Source organism: Magallana gigas, chromosome 5 (assembly GCF_963853765.1).
Source record: "Magallana gigas chromosome 5, xbMagGiga1.1, whole genome shotgun sequence".
Taxonomy (NCBI): Eukaryota; Metazoa; Mollusca; class Bivalvia; order Ostreida; family Ostreidae; genus Magallana; species Magallana gigas.
The window spans coordinates 19,155,415-19,172,487 of record NC_088857.1 but is presented as its reverse complement, the minus strand read 5'-3'; the positions used below and the strand labels follow the sequence as shown (position 1 = coordinate 19,172,487).

The window sequence follows — 17,073 nt, the reverse complement described above, 5'->3', positions numbered from 1 at the left end:
CCCCTTTCTAATCCGTCTCACTGTTTAGCCACCCTTAGTGCTATATCACGTGATGGTTATAAACAGTCTGCGTTTATTCCTAAATAAAAGACAAGACAGAACAACACTATTCCGAGGGTTCCACAAACCAATAAACAAATATCAATAGTAGGCGAGAAGACATCTAACGATATTCAAATTTTAAAGCTAAAGTATTTGGATTTTTTTTTACCAGATAATAGTATATGTGTCATGTTGTAAATTTTGAATTTACCGGGTGGCAGTAATACAAAAAGTTGTCATGTTGTAAATTTTGTATTTACTGCCACCCGGTAAATTCAAAATTTACAACATGACATATGACTCAAGAAAGTATATTCTAAGAATTATAAATTTTTTTTAAAGATAAATCTGATGGGTAGTTGTCCTGAAAACTTCAACCGTCTCTGAAGAACATTATTATATGCGTAGAACAGGTGTCCTTAACCTTCATGTTAAAATTAGCGCATCTGAATATCCTTGAAACTATTTGTCAATCAACAGTTTCTCTTTTCGCACTCATGCTCCCAAGAAAAAGAGCGTTAATTAAACGGGGATTAATTTAAGTACAAGTATTTTCACAACAACATGACAATGAACCATAAAACAATCTGAATTATCTCCTTATTTTTACACTGGAGTCACGATCCGAGAAAACAAAACGGGGCGAAGATTTCCCTGCATACAGTACAATCACTCAAAACTTAAAAGAGGAAACACAAATTTACAAAATAGGACTTCATGTTAGGACAAGTTGCAACAATAATTTTTCTAATCAAATCATCCTTGGAGCGGGAGAGGGTAGGGCATTTATTGCGATCAATCGTCCAACCCTCCACCCACCGCTAAAGTGTTTGTCAGTTATCAGGTGCTTGTATTTCGTAATGTACAACGAACTCATTACAACTTTTATACATATCAAAACGATATCTTTATTTGTTAAATAAAGATTTAGTTATCTATATAAAAGCAACTTAGACATGTTTCAAATTTCTCATTTAATACTAGTTTATACAGACTGAATGCCAATGTCTTAACAATGTGTAAGATTCAAAACTATAATAATATTTTTGAATTCTTTGCGTCATAACTGCGCGTTTTTATTTTAATATCTAGATATTGTTACAGTAATTTGTTTTAACACATTGTAAATAATCAAATCACATGAATGGATGAACAATATTGATAAACCCTATTACGCCATTCAAAAGAGGCTTTTACTGTAATTAGAGGCACTTTGAAAGTATCTTACAAGGTAAATTAGTCTTGTAAATTCCTTACATTGATTTAACGAAAACACGGTAAACTAATTGCAAAAACGATTCTGTAAACATCGCACAGCCCTACCCTTTTCTTGTTCTAATTATTGATTTCTGTCGCAACGATAGCTTCTAATTCCGACATCGAGAAAATCATGAGTGTCGACAAAAACTCACAATTGAATATAGCTCCATGCTTCATTTAATCATGATTAGATATCATGATTTTCATATATCACCCCCCTCCCAATAAAAAATTATATCCCAGTCGATTACATTCCGATTTTACACATGGACACAGATTAATCATATGTCTTGGATATGTACCTTTATTTAAAATACTAGCCGCGAACATGCTTGTTTATGATGTTAAAAGGTCCAGAGTATGCTATTGGAAAATAGAAAAAATAATAGACAATCAACAATGAGCACCACGGTTTTAAGAATTCTTCCTTATTAACAAGTTTCCATGTGAGTAATAAAGATTTTGTGTTGTTTTAGAGACCTACTGTTATGATAGGGAATTTTGAAACCCTCTGTTTATTTTTACTCTTTGTACAATATTTAAATCTCTGTTCAACTAAATTCATTCTTTTACAAGGCGTATTTAATTACTGGAACTCAAACGCATGATTTCTCTTTTGAATTCAATGAATTAATATATAACTCAGATAGCTGACGTACCCCACATGAATGTCCTAGAAAAATACCGACATGTATTTAGTTTAAGGACGATATCTGGTATAATTTTAAGCTGGGATAAGTATTGGCTCAGCAACACTAACAACGCAAATGGTCTGTTTAACACAGTTATAAGAATTGTCTGTCCTTTGTCCTGAAATCAAACCACACATATATGAACTACTAATTTAAATTCTATATATAGCAATGACTCAGCGCAAGTGGACTAGTTAAGCTATTTTTAAAATATTTCAGCTCCAGGTATTTTTAAAAACGTTTATATTACACGAAAATGTTAGGTCATTCCGTCTTATTCTATATGTTTTAGAAGACGTTCCGTTAATTGTTGTTGTTTATTTTGAATCATTTATGATAATTAAAGCTCATTTAAAACTTAACATTTATGTGCATATAGACTTTGGTTTATTTTGCGTTTGGACATGTTTTAATAAAAAAAATACTATGTTAAGTGTCAAAAGCCTCCTTAAAATTTGAAGTTACACATTGCTAGTTATGCATGTTTAAATGGCATTTTTGCTATAGTTGATATGATGAATAATAATTACTCTATCCTTTTAAAACATCAATTAATTATCTCTTCGTAATAAGAGGCAAAATTAATTTGGGAATAATGTAGACATTCTCACATTCAATAATTTGACAAAAATAAGTGTTTGATATATATTTCCAATTTTTAGTTAGCTATGCAACTGCAGGATATTATCTTGACATCCTTATATAAACTCCTACTTCGCTGATGTTCTGGGTTACACGAACACAAAACATAATTAAAACGAAATTCAATCTTTGAAATGTATCTTTATATCTTCTAAGTATCTTTATCCACTAACATCTGTAACATTTCATGTGTTCCAAATAATATATAAATACACATGTTTATTCCACCAAATGTAGACATACTGAATGCTACAAAACCCCATTTTACTATGCGGTCTTTGGAGTTTAGTATTTGTTGTGCGTTCCTTGTGCTGGCCTTGTGCTCATCAGTTTCTTATGCAGCAACATACAAGGAAGATGATGCATTGATGAAAAACATCTCAGATCTTCATTTCCAACTGTTTTCGTCCATTCAAAAGAAAACAAAAACGATAAAGGTAAGTCAAATCTTTTTTTTTAAATGACGATGTTTTATTCAAAGTCTTTATTCATTACATTTTTTACATTACATTGAATTCCAATTTTGTTTATAACTTTTATTGGAACCTTACATTCCATTGAAATGTAATTTTTTTTTACAGTAATTGGATTATTACAAATACATTTACTGAGTAAAAGTAATATCTTAATTGTTTCGACAGACAGCTGTCTTTGAGACTCAGTGCAGTGGATCAGGTTGTACTTTCAATGGTTGTGAGTCTAGCGGATCCGAAACCTGTGATGGACAGATGCTCACAAAGTTGAATAGGATTCAATCAAGTATCAACAATGTCTGGAAAAGGAAGCCAAAAGCAATGGGTCGGTGCATGAACATATTTGTACCCTTAATTTTAATCAACCACCCACTGCTGAGTGTTTATATCCTCTTTTTAATAAGATTATACTTCTACTGACAAGTCTGACTGGTTCAAAGCAACCATGAGCTGAATATATACACACTCAATTAATCGACTACTTTTTAAATAACTATCAAAATTAGCATCTAACAGTATTCAGTGTATCTATAAAAGTATATGGTTGTAAAAATTAGCACAAAATGCACAGAATGAAGAGATCTTCGGTACAATAAATAAGGAACAATTTGCTTTTCCTTCTTCTAAGTAATACACTGATCAATAATAGTACATGCAAAAGGTAACGTATTTTAAATCTTTTTCTGGGAATATTTTGATATAAATTAAAAATAAAAAAAATGCATATTGCTCTAACATGTATATCCACTGTTAACTGTTTCGATTTAAGATTTCAAGTTCTGATATATCTGTTTTATTCTCAACAGTTTGTAAGAAAGGATGGAAACGTTATAACAGTCACTGCTATTTCTTATTCAGCGGTAAAATGAACTGGTTTCAAGCACAGGTAAACGCTTACTTTACTGTAGCAGCATCTTTCCTTAGTTTTTCGGCTCTCTCTCTCTTAAGGAGGCTGGGTTGTCAACAAAATCCGCCATCATATTGCCACTATTTTTATATATGATTTAAACGTTTTTATCAGCGCTCTGTATTTCTTTAATGTACAGTAATATTAAATTAATAATTTGGCTTTTCATTGCTGAGAGACTACGAAAGTCAATATTACCGCGAATTGATTATGGAATACAGATAATGTTGTGGATTAAGATTTTTAAAAAAACACGAGAAAACAATTTTAAACGTGTTTTTTATTTTAAAAATCCTTTACTTCAAAAGTCGCTAATATTTTTATGCACAGTATTTTACTTTTCATGTTAAAATTTTATGCAAAGCTTACATGTGAAATCAATCGCTCAATCTATATTTAAAGTTCAAATTCTTATTCATACATGTCTTTTATGATTATTTTCCAAATCAGATTTTCTGCAGAAACCAGGGAACAACTCTGCTTCAGATCAACGATGCAAGTGAAAACAAATGGCTTACAAAGAATTTTCCAAATGGTAGGTGAACACGATTTGCAAATGATATTCTTATAGCGTACGAATCTGAAAACTTCGCAAAAGTATCAAGAATCTTTGGTCAGTATTATAGTAATGTCTATAATCAACTAGATCTTGCACCGATTCAGATCTGTTATATTAATCATTTATAAGTGGCTTTAATTTTTAATAAGTTGATGTTTGCCATGTTATATTACAAGTTTACAAAAGCACAATTTCTAACTATATTCAGTTTTGAATATTTTACCAAACGATAAGAAAAAAAAATTGGTTGTATCGAACCCACAACCTAAAATTCTAGCTCTATAATGTTACTTTATGTTTGGTGCTCTAACCACTATTCCATTTCGGTCACAACAAACTTCATTGTTAAATGCTAAATGCAACTTCAACCACGAATTTACGGACTTGTAGTATTTGTCTAAAACGTTCAGTTGTTGGGATACAAAATGACATTTTTAATGTATAGTGGGTCATCTCTCCACGTTTTTGTTGATTGAAATCGGTTTGATTTCCTTTAAACTTTATATAGACTATTACAAAAATATGGAGCCAAGACCCACTCTATGAAACAAAAGGAATTGAAGTTCTAAAAATGACACTATTTGGAGGTTTTGACACGCATACGCCAGTTTAAATCAACCTATTTTAAACTATGTAACATATTTAAAGGTTATAAATCAATGTTATGGTAAATATACATTGTTTTTAACCGGGTTTTCCCACGGAAAAATCCGGTTATTAAAATGGTGAAAATGGCGGGCGGGCGGGCGGCTGCCAAAAGGGTACCCTCATTGTACGGATAACTCCTCCTACAGTTCTCAAGATAGGAAGTTGTTCTTTTGCAGATCAATTGTACATATATCAGAGGTATGCATATTGCTAGGATTTTGATTTCCGATAATTTATGAAAAAAATACCAGCTTTTGAACTTAGTCATTTGTTGGCAAAATATTGCATATAGGGTACCCTCATTGTACGGATAGCTCCTCCTACAGTTCTCAAGATAGGAGGTTGTTCTTTTGCAGATCAATTGTACATATATCAGAGGTATGCATATTGCTAGGATTTTGATTTCCGATAATTTATGAAAAAAATACCAGCTTTTGAACTTAGTCATTTGTTGGCAAAATATTGCATATAGGGTACCCTCATTGTACGGATAACTCCTCCTACAGTTCTCAAGATAGGAAGTTGTTCTTTTGCAGATCAATTGTACATATATCAGAGGTGTGCATATTGCTAGGATTCTGATTTCCGATAATTTATGAAAAAAAATACCAGCTTTTGAACTTAGTCATTCTTTGGCAAAATATTGCATATAGGGTACCCTCATTGTACGGATAACTCCTCCTACAGTTCTCAAGATAGGAAGTTGTTCTTTTGCAGATCAATTGTACATATATCAGAGGTGTGCATATTGCTAGGATTCTGATTTCCGATAATTTATGAAAAAAATACCAGCTTTTGAACTTACTCATTCTTTGGCAAAATATTGCATATAGGGTACCCTCATTGTACGGATAACTCCTCCTACAGTTCTCAAGATAGGAAGTTGTTCTTTTGCAGATCAATTGTACATATATCAGAGGTGTGCATATTGCTAGGATTCTGATTTCCGATAATTTATGAAAAAAAATACCAGCTTTTGAACTTAGTCATTCTTTGGCAAAATATTGCATATAGGGTACCCTCATTGTACGGATAACTCCTCCTACAGTTCTCAAGATAGGAAGTTGTTCTTTTGCAGATCAATTGTACATATATCAGAGGTGTGCATATTGCTAGGATTCTGATTTCCGATAATTTATGAAAAAAATACCAGCTTTTGAACTTAGTCATTTTTTGGCAAAATGTTGCATATACATGTAGGGTACTCCATTTCACTGGATAAGGGTTGACATGGATTATGGATACAGTTTACATAAAATAAAACCCGGTTTGCTGTCACATTGACAGCTTTTCACTTGTTAATTATTTAGATAGAAATTATGAGATTTGTTCATATGTTAATTTTATAGTCTTATTTATCCCCATATAGGCAGTTTACACGCCTTATTCACCCATCTTCTTAAATAATCATGATATACTTGTCCGAACAGTCCAGTACTGGATTGATTTTACTGACATTGGTACGGAAGGAAAATGGGTGACATTATCTACCGGGAAAAGTACATACACAAGTTGGGATCGTGGACAACCAGACAACTGGAGGGGTGATCAGGACTGTGCCAACAACAATTATTCTAAACGACTTGGACGATGGGACGATACGAAGTGTAACGCCACGTATCAAGTCATGTGTGAAGCATCAGGTGAATTGTCTTTTAAAATCTTTTCAATTTATTTTATATTTATAGATACAAATATATCTACATGTTTAATTTTGAAGAATTTGATATTAATCAATATTTATGTGATTCATTAATCAACAATTACAAATTTAATACAACTGCTAGATTTATAAACTCTGCTTACCAACACAGGGAAAAAAATTACTTAGCATTCAAAAATAAAGGAGTTGAATATTGTACATCAGAAATGTAATTTATCAATGTCAAGAAGTTTATATAATTTAAATTTGAAATCATGCATGCATAAAGCTACAATTGTAGAAAGTGATTGATAGGGTCCAAGGGGCCGGGTACAAATGACTAATTTTCGACCTATGTATATGTTTTTGTTTTACAAATGTCTATATGCGCAATGTTACTTTAACAAACAATTACTTATATATATTGAGACGTCTTTGATAAAAAAAGACTTTGTGGTCAATGAATTACCTATCAGCTTTACCTTAAATGCTTGTATATTAGTTAAATAGCTATACCCTATAAACTAATATTTACTTTTAAAAAAAAATTAATAAAAATATTCCTATATCTTTTTACCAAACTTAACTTCTTGTCAAGGAGATTAAAACATTTGAAAAATCCACGACCAGCAATTACTTACTTAAATATATTGAGACGTCTTTGATAAAAAAAAGACTTTGTGGTCATTGAATTACCTATCAGCTTTACCTTAAATGCTTGTATATTAATTAAATAGCTATACCCTATAAACTAATATTTACTGATAAAAAAATTAATAAAAATATTCCTATATCTTTTTACTGAACTTGACTTCTTGTCAAGGAGATTAAAACATTTGAAAAATCCACGACCATCGAGCCAGCGTAAAGATCGACTCGATTGGAGCGGCTTCGTTTCTATGGATTGATCTTTTCCTGTCAGCATCTGCTACTGCTAACAAAGAACATTATGTTTAAAATTTTAGATAAATTCTTGCATTAAGGAATTATGGGAACTCTCCATATTGCGACACACTTTCTCTCAAAACAGACTAACTTAACAACTTGGCCTTTTTAAAAATATTGTGTAACGTGAAAATATTTAAATTACATTCTCAAAAATGGTGTGCTTATAAGAATAGATATAAAACGTTGTCCCATAACTTCTTTCAAGCATGGAGGTTCAAGGATACAGCGTAACATTGTAACATGATTGTCACTTCTGTCACTCAAATTCAATTAAATCAAATGAATGAACTTCTGGGTTAAATAAAATATTAGTCGGTTAAAGATATGTTTTTGTGGACATGATCTGAATAATGTTTTCATTTTTTATATTAAGGTTCTGAATTCTAACCATGGAGAGACTGAACTTATTAAAATGTTAGAACACCATAAAAAGAATAAAAAAGATTTGAAATCAAACAATTTGTTTTCGTGCTTACTTTTGTTAATGTTAATCCAATACGTTTCCTATCAAATAAGACGTGATTGTTTTTATGGTCAAGACACAATTGAAAATCTCTCTCTCTCTCTTTTTTTTCTCTCTCTCTCTACAAATGCGTTATTCAAGAAAGATAACTACGGAGATCTTATTATAAACAGGTAGTGTTTGTCTTCCTTTTTACCGAGAACAAATAATTGAACTGGAAAATCGGGATTTTTATAAATCAATTGATTGTATCATTCAGTGAACTAAAACATGTTAGGAATACAGAATAGGGTTTCCGATCTGCCCTGCTACTCACAAAGTAGTGGGTAGCAGGGAGAATTGCCGAAAATATCTATTTTGAGAAAAAGTTGAAATCTATTGCAAATTTTACTTCATATACGAGTTCATTCCGCGCGTTTGGTTTAAACATTTAAATATATTTGAAGACTATTATTATAGAAATTCAATAATATTCCTTTTAAAACAAATTTAATGCTCCCCTGTCTAATCCGTCTCACTATTTAGCCACCTTAGTGCTATATCACGTGATGGTTATAAACAGTCTGCGTATATTCCTAAATAAAAGACAAGACAGAACAATTCTATTCCAAGGGTTCAACAAATCAATAAGCAAATTTCAATTGTAGGCAAGAAGACATCTAACGATATTCAAATTTTAAAGCTAAAGTATTTGGATTTTTTAAACCAGATAATAGTATATGGCTCAAAAACAGCATGTACTAAGAATTTAAAAAAAAAATCAAAGATAAATCTGATGGGTAGTTGTCCGGAAAACTTCAACCGTTTCTGGAAAACATTATTATATGCGTAGTACATGCGTCCTTAACCGTCTTGTTAACATTAGCGCATCTGATCATCCTCGAAACTTTTTGTCAATCAACGGTTTCTTTTCGCACTCAAGTTTCCAAGAAGAAGAGCGTAAATTAAACGGGATTAATTTTGGTACAAGTATTTTCACAACAACATGACAATGAACCATAAAACATCTGAATTCCCTCCTTATCTTTATGCCATTGGAGTCACGATCCGGGATATTGCAATGAGGTATGCCTAACAGTCTCACGTATTTCGCAATACAATTATCTTACTCATGGGACATTGCACCATGCATGTAATGTTGCAACATACAATATACATAGTTATTTTCGCCCCGTGTTATTTTCGCCCTTCTACCCTAGTGAACGTTTTCGCCCCGTCTTAAATTCGCCCAGACAATGTCTTTGCAAAAATGATAACTCTGTCCTGTTACAGATCACACATTCTTAAATTCGCTCGTTTAGGAAAGAACAAGGACAAAAAGAGGCGAAAATAAAACGGCGCGAAAATTTACCTGTATACAGTACTTTCCATTAAAACTTAAAAGAGGAAACGCAGATTTACAAATTAGACTTCAGATTAGAACAAGTTCCAACAATAAATAATGTTTCTGACTAACACAACCATGGAGCAGGGAGGGGGGGGGGGGGTAGGGCAATTATTGCATTCTATCGGTCAACCCCCCACCCCCAACCACAGCTAGTGTATGTCGATCTTATCTGTTATCAGATACTTGTAATTCGCTATGTACAACGAACTCATTACACTTTCATACATATTAAAACGATATCTTTATTCGTAAATAAAGATTTAGCTATTTATATAAAAGCAACTTAGACATGTTTCAAATTTCTCCACTATTAGTTTATATATACTGAATGCGAAAGTTTTGACATGCATGTTATTACGCACGTTAAATATTTTTAAGTTCTGTGTGCGATGACTGCGAGTTTTTTACATCTTGATTTTGTTACAGTAATTTTAACATTAATGTTAATAATCAAATCACACGAATGGATGAAAAATATCGATAAACCCTATTACGCCATTCGAAAGAGGCTTTTACAGTAATTATAGAGGCAAATTTAAAGTATCTTCCAAAGTAAAATTAGTCTTGCAAATTCCTACAGACGAGTTGATTTAATGACAACACGGCAAACTGATAGTAAAAACGCTTCTGGAAACATCGCACAGCCCTACCCTTTTCATGTTCTAATTATTGATTTCTGTCGCAAGGATTGCTTCTAATTCCGACATCATGAAAATCATGAGATTCGACAAAATCTCATAATTGAATATAGTTCTATGCTTCATTTAATCATCATTGGATTTCATGATTTTCATATCTCCCTCCTTCCCCAAAACATTATATCACAGTCGATTACATTCCGATTGTACAAATGGACACATATTAATCATATGTCTTGGATATGGGCCTTTATTTAAAATATTAGCCGCGATCATGTTTGTTTATGACGTTAAAAGGTCCAGAGTATCATAATTGAAAATAGAAATAAAAAATTAACAATGAGCACCACGGTTTTAAGAATTCTCCGTTATTAACAAGTTTCAATATGAGTAATAAAGATTTTGGTTTTGTTTTAGAGACTCACTGTTATGATATTGGAAAATAAAATCAAAAATCACTGTTACGATTATTGGAAAATAAAATAAAAAATCAATCTTTGATTAAAAATTATCCGTTATTAACAAGTTTCCATGTAAGTAATAAAGATTTGGGTTTTGTTTTAGAGACCTTCTGCTATGACAAGGAATTTTGAAACCCTCTGTTTATTTTGACTTTATGTACAATATTTAAAGTTCTGTTCAACTAGATTCATTCTTTAACAAGACGTATTTAATTACCGGAACTCCAACGCATGATTTCTCTTTTGAATTTAATGAATTAATATAAAGGTCAGATAGCTGACATACCACACATAAATGTCCTAGTAGAATACCGTCAAGTATTTGGTTTTAGGACGATATCTAGGTTAATTTTAAGCTAGATTGGATTTCATTTCTTAGGAGAAAGAATAGAAATTTCTTGTAATTGTGTCATTGTGTATTTAGTTTAAGGACGATATTTGGTTAAAATTTAAGCTGGTTTGGATTTCAGGACAAAGGACAGACATTTCTTATGAACCAATACTTATCCCACACACATGAACTTAGTAATTTAATTCTATGAATAGCAATGACTCAGCGCAAGTGGACTAGTTAAGCTATTTTTAAAATATTTTAATTCCTGGTATTTTTTAAACTTGACTACTACATAAAAGTCATGTTTATATAAAATGGAAATGTTGGGCCATTCCGTCTTTTTCTATTTATTTTGGAAGATGTTACGTTTTGTTGTTTATTTTGAATCATTTATGACAATTACAGCTTATTTAAAATTTTTATGTGAACAAAGACTTTGGTTTATTTTGCGTTACGACAGGTTTTAATTTTTAAAAATTATGTCCAGTGTCAAAAGCCTCCTTGAAATTTGATGCAAGACATTGCTAGATATGCATGTTGTAAATGATAATTTAGGTATAGTCGATATGATGAATAATTATTAGTCTATCCTTTTAAAACATGAATTTATTGTCTCTCCGTAAAAAGAGATAAGGTCTGATGAATAACGTAGTCATTCTCTCATTCATGATCAATCATTTATCAATCAAAAATTATGTTAAATTGAAAATTATTGAAAATTATTTACAATTATTAGCAGGACAAACAATTTTGGATATCCTCATACAAACTTCTACTTAGCTAATGTTCTGGAATATACGAAAACAAAACATAATTATAATGAAATTCAATCTCTAAATATGTATCTCTATATATACTGAGTATCATTATCCACTAACATCTGTAATATTTCATGTGTTCCAAATAATATATAAACACTAAATAAAATCTAGTAAAATGTAGACATACTGAATACTACAAAACCCCATCTCACTATGCTGTTTTTGGAGTTAAGTATTTGTTGTGCGTTCCTGGTGCAGGCCTTGTGCTCGTCAGTTTCTTATGCCGCAACATACAAGGAAGACGATGCATTGATGAAAAACATCTCGGACCTTCATTTCCAACTGTTTTCGTCCATTCAGAAAACAAAAATGATTAAGGTAAGTCAAAATTTAAAAAAATACGAAGTTTCATTCAGCTTCTTTGTAAATTCAAACTTTACATTACATTTTATTGTAATTTGATTTATTACATTGGATCATATCATTTTATTGAAATGAAATTTCTTATTTCTACAGACAGCTGTCTTTGAGACTCAGTGCAGTGGATCAGGCTGTACGTTCAATGGTTGCGAGTCTAGCGGTTCCGAAACCTGTGAAGGACAGATGTTGACAAAGTTGGATAAGATTCAATCAAGTATCAACGGTGTATGTAATAGGAAAACTATTGCTTGGTACATGAACATATTTTACCCTTAACTTAAACTAACCGTCCACTGAGTGTTTTTCCCCTCTTGTTATTTAGATGTTACTGCTACCGGCAAATCTGACTAGTGTAAGGTGGTATGGGGAATCTGTTCGATAAGCGGGTTTCGAGCTCATGACCTATACATATCCAAAGCGAAACCGCTCACCCACTGCCCTATGCTGTTATTGTTCTATTTCGGGGAAAGAAACTGTTTATAAAATTACACTTGATTTTAACGGATTTTTTTTTAGATAAATAGTACGTCACAATATGGTGGTGTGAGGTATCACCTTAATTAAGGTGTCCGATCCATAATAGCCTCAGATTCAATGAATTTGGGTGCATAACAGATATGTAAGGGCTAACACTCAGTATACATGAACATATTGTTCCTATTTAAGTATCAATATGTAAGTGTGGAATGTGTCCTAATTAATGACCTTTTCCTTTTTTTGAAGAGTTGTCCCCCTTTGCTTTTATTCTATAAAAATTAATTTTAAAAAAATTTGCACGGTATAAAATTTATTTTCAATAGTTTTTGTAATCCTATTGATAAAATACATCTTTCCACCAAAGCATTTTTAAATATTCTTAGGAATTACTTTTTTATCTTAAAAAATGTGCTTGTCTCCATAGACCTTAATGCAATCTTCAATAATCAATTACTGCTTAGTTCATAATATTTTTGAAAACTTCTCTCGGTAAATCTTTTTCTACTTTTAAATGCTTTAAATGAATATCAAAGTATTAAATACATGATGAATATTTAAGGTTGGAAAAATTTGGTCCTAAAATGGATCGGATACCTTAAATGAAGTAATCATGAACCGTCTATAAATACACGCAGTTATTGAAGTACAATTTAAATTACTATTAAAATTATAATCTAGCAGAATTCACTGCATCTAAAGGTATATATAATGAATTCTCAATATTTCAAGTTTTAATATACGATATCTTTGTTCTTCTCAGCAGTTTGTAAACAAGGATGGAAACGTTACAATGGTCAAATGATATATTCTTACAGCATACGAATCTGAAAATTTCGCAAAAGTATTAAGAATCTTTGGTCAGTATTAGAGTAATGTCTATAATCAACCTGATCTTGGACCGATTAAGATCTGTAATACATGCATTAATTGTTTATAAGTGGCTTCAATTTTTAATAAGTCGATGTTTGCCATGTCTAATCATTCACATGATGGGACGATGCGATGTGTAACGCCACGTATCAAGTCATGTGTGAAGCAACAGGTCAATTGTCTTAATGTCTTTTATATATAGATACAAATGTATCTACATGTTTAATTTCGAAGAATTTGATATTAGTTAATATTTATGTGATTCATTGATCAACAATTACCAACTTAATACAACTGCTAGATTTATAAACTCTGCTTACCAACACAGGGGAAAATTACCTAGTATCAAAAATAAAGGTGTTAAAAATTGTACATCAGAAATGGAATTTATCAATGTCAAGAAGTTTATAAAATTTAAATTTGAAATCATGCATGCATAAAGCTACAATTGTATAAAGAAATTTATAGGGTCCAAAGGGCCGGATACAAATTACTAATTTTCGACCTATGCATATGTTTTTGTATGTACAAATGTCATATATGCGCAATGTCACTTTAACAAGCAATTACTTACTTAAATATATTGAGACGTCTTTGATAAAAAAAAGACTTTGTGGTCTATCATTACCTATCAGCTTTACCTTAAATGCTTGTATATTAATTAAATAGCTATACCCTATAATCTAATATTTACTGATAAAAAATTAATAAAAATATTCCTATATCTTTTTACTGAACTTGACTTCTTGTCAAGGAGATTAAAACATTTGAAAAATCCACGACCATCGAGCCAGCGTAAAGATCGACTCGATTGGAGCGGCTTCGTTTCTATGGATTGATCTTTTCCAGTCAGCATCTGCTCCTGCCAACAAAGAACATTATGTTTAAAATTTTAGATAAATTCTTGCAATAAGGAATAATGGGACCTTTCCATTTTGCGATACACTTTCTCTCAAAACAGACTAACTTAACAACGTGGCCTTTTGTAAAATATTGTGTAACGTGAAAATATTTAAATTACATTCTCAAAAATGGTATGCTTATAAGAATAGATATATAACGTTATAACGTTGTCCCATAACTTCTTTCAAGCATGGAGGTTCAAGGATACAGCGTAACATTGTAACATGATTGTCACTTCTGTCATTCAAATTCAATTAAATCAAATGAATGAACTTCTGGGTTAAATAGAATATTAACTATCGGTAAAAGATATGTTTTTGTGGACATAATCTGAATAATGTTTTCATTTTTTATATTAAGGTTCTGAATTCTAACCATGGAGACTGAACTCATTAAAATGTTAGAACACCATGAAAAGAATAAAAAAGATTTGAAATCAAACAATTTGTTTTCCTGCTTACTTTTGTTAAAGGAAGTGAACATGAAAAAAATAATTGTTGCTTAATAAATTTTAAAAGCCCTTTGAAACTTAAAAATGAGGTCTGTTACCTTTTTGTTTATTTCTATCAAGAGATTTTATCAATTTAACACTCTCAGTGAAAGGTAATCCATTATTCCCCAGCATGCATCTGTTCTCTGACGTAGATAAGCCACATTGCTGCTGGTGACTAGGTCAATGTTGGAACTAGGCCAGTGTTTATGTACAGAGTTGATAAAAGTTCCGAAGAAAAAATATGCCTTGATGTGAAGAAAAATTTTGTGTACTGTCATGAAAAGACAAGGATTTAGTACATTTCTATAAATGAACCTCAGATAACTATTTATGATTTGTACAAAAAATGAATATAGATAAATTAATTTGTGAAATATAAGACCATCACATTCCAGATGTTTGTACGGAGATGCATGTGGCAGTCAGTGTTTACATAAATAAAATGCTGTTTTTAGATTTCAATTTTAAATTAATATGAAATTGTAATTTCATTTTCTTTGTGGGGTTTAATTCTTACCGTTACTTTTTATTTAAATGCCCTGAAAATTTTTCGGATTTGTTTTTTTTTTTGATACATAAGATCTTGATGATATGTAGGCCGGTTCTGTTTATGCTGTCAGAAAAATAACAGGACTAAGACACTTTTTAAAAGTCAGGATGCTGTGCAATGCATCTTGTGTGCCAATTTATGTAGCACACATAATGTTCAAACTCATAAACAAGAAATTCCCGAGTGCAAGAAAAAATAGGTCACAATAACACTGATCCACGGACATTCCATTCTAGTTACATGTCACATTAACTGCTGGTGGGAATGCATCATTCTGAGATCCAAAATCTTCCTCCATAAACACTGTTTAAAATGACAACTCTTTACATTCCTTTCAAGTTTCCATTCACATTTTGAGAATGGCATTTTATCTCTGTTCCTAAACGTGTGTAAAAATGCAATGTGTCTCACTGACGGCAGCATCAGTGCTGCCCTCTCTTAGATGATTAGAGATAACCCAGCAGGGAGGTAATGATTTTAACAATATGGCAGCGCTCATGGATTGCAAGAACTAGTTATTCTAAGTGGTATATCTTTTTACTGAGGAAAGCTATGTCTAAACGGTTTTCAGATATCATTATACACATCAAACAGACAAATTTGAGCCCTTGATAATTTTTTCATGTTCACTTCCTTTAATGTTAATCCAATACGTTTCCTATCAAATAAGACGTGATTGGTTTTTTTTGGTCAAAACACAATTGAAAATATTTCTCTCTCTCTCTCTCTCTCTCTCTCTCTCTCTCTCTCTCTCTCTCTCTCTCTCCAAATGCGTTATTCAAGAAAGATAACTACGGAGATCTTATAATAAACAGGTAGTGTTTGTCTTCCCTTTACCGAGAAAAAGTAATTGAACTGGAAAATCGGGATTTTCATAAATCAATTGATTGTATCATTCAATGAGCTAAAACATGTTAGGAATACAGAATAGGGTTTCCGATCCGCCCCGCTACTCACAAAGTAGTGAGTAGCAGGGAGAATTGCCGAACATATCTATATTGAGAAAAAGTTGAAATCTATTGCAAATTTTGCTTCATATGCTAGATCACATTTAACCAGATAATAGTATATGGCTCAAGAAAGCATATACTAAGAATTATAAAAATAATTTAAAGATAAATCTGATGGGTAGTTGTCCGGAATATATGCGTAGTTCAGGCGTCCTTAACCTTCTTGTTAACATTAGCGCATCTGATTATCCTTGAAACTATTTGTCAATCAAAGGTTTCTTTTTCCGCATTCAAGTTCCCAAGAAAAAGAGCGTTAATTAAACAAGGATTTATTTTAGTACAAGTATTTTCACAACAACATGACAATGAACCAAAAGACATCTGAATTCCCTCATTAGCTTTACATCGGAGTCACGATCCGGGATATTGCAATGAGAAACAATCTCACGTATTTTGCAAGACAATTATCTTACTCAAGGGACATTTTACCATGCATGTTATGTTGCAACTTGCTGTATACAGAGTTATTTTCGCCCCATGTTATTTTCGCCCT

At 31.7% G+C, this 17,073-nt stretch overlaps 1 protein-coding gene across 2 annotated transcripts; it reads left to right on the top strand.

The window, feature by feature from the left end:
- Nucleotides 1-2,874: 2,874 nt before the first annotated feature.
- LOC117686527 (galactose-specific lectin nattectin-like) lies at nucleotides 2,875-14,945 on the top strand. 2 transcript variants are annotated; one of them, XM_066085691.1, is made up of 6 exons: nucleotides 2,875-3,073; nucleotides 3,278-3,434; nucleotides 3,916-3,995; nucleotides 4,467-4,551; nucleotides 6,654-6,866; nucleotides 14,888-14,945. In XM_066085691.1, exons 1-6 carry the CDS (start codon nucleotides 2,906-2,908, stop codon nucleotides 14,899-14,901), a joined length of 717 nt encoding a protein of 238 aa, XP_065941763.1. In that variant the 5' UTR covers nucleotides 2,875-2,905; the 3' UTR covers nucleotides 14,902-14,945. The 2 variants fall into 2 exon arrangements, with proteins under 2 accessions (XP_065941763.1, XP_065941762.1); XM_066085690.1 differs by lacking the exon at nucleotides 14,888-14,945 and adding an exon at nucleotides 8,187-8,272.
- The last annotated feature ends 2,128 nt before the right edge of the window (nucleotides 14,946-17,073 follow it).

What these genes read in the sequence shown, in the direction of transcription:
- LOC117686527 (XM_066085691.1), top strand. Translation starts at nt 2,906, where the DNA reads ATGCGGTCTTTGGAGTTTAGTATTTGTTGTGCGTTCCTTGTGCTGGCC. An exon ending in TGAACTGGTTTCAAGCACAG is followed by an intron (nt 3,996 to 4,466) that starts GTAAACGCTTAC and finishes TTTCCAAATCAG; the next exon opens with ATTTTCTGCAGAAACCAGGG. An exon ending in TACAAAGAATTTTCCAAATG is followed by an intron (nt 4,552 to 6,653) that starts GTAGGTGAACAC and finishes TTGTCCGAACAG; the next exon opens with TCCAGTACTGGATTGATTTT.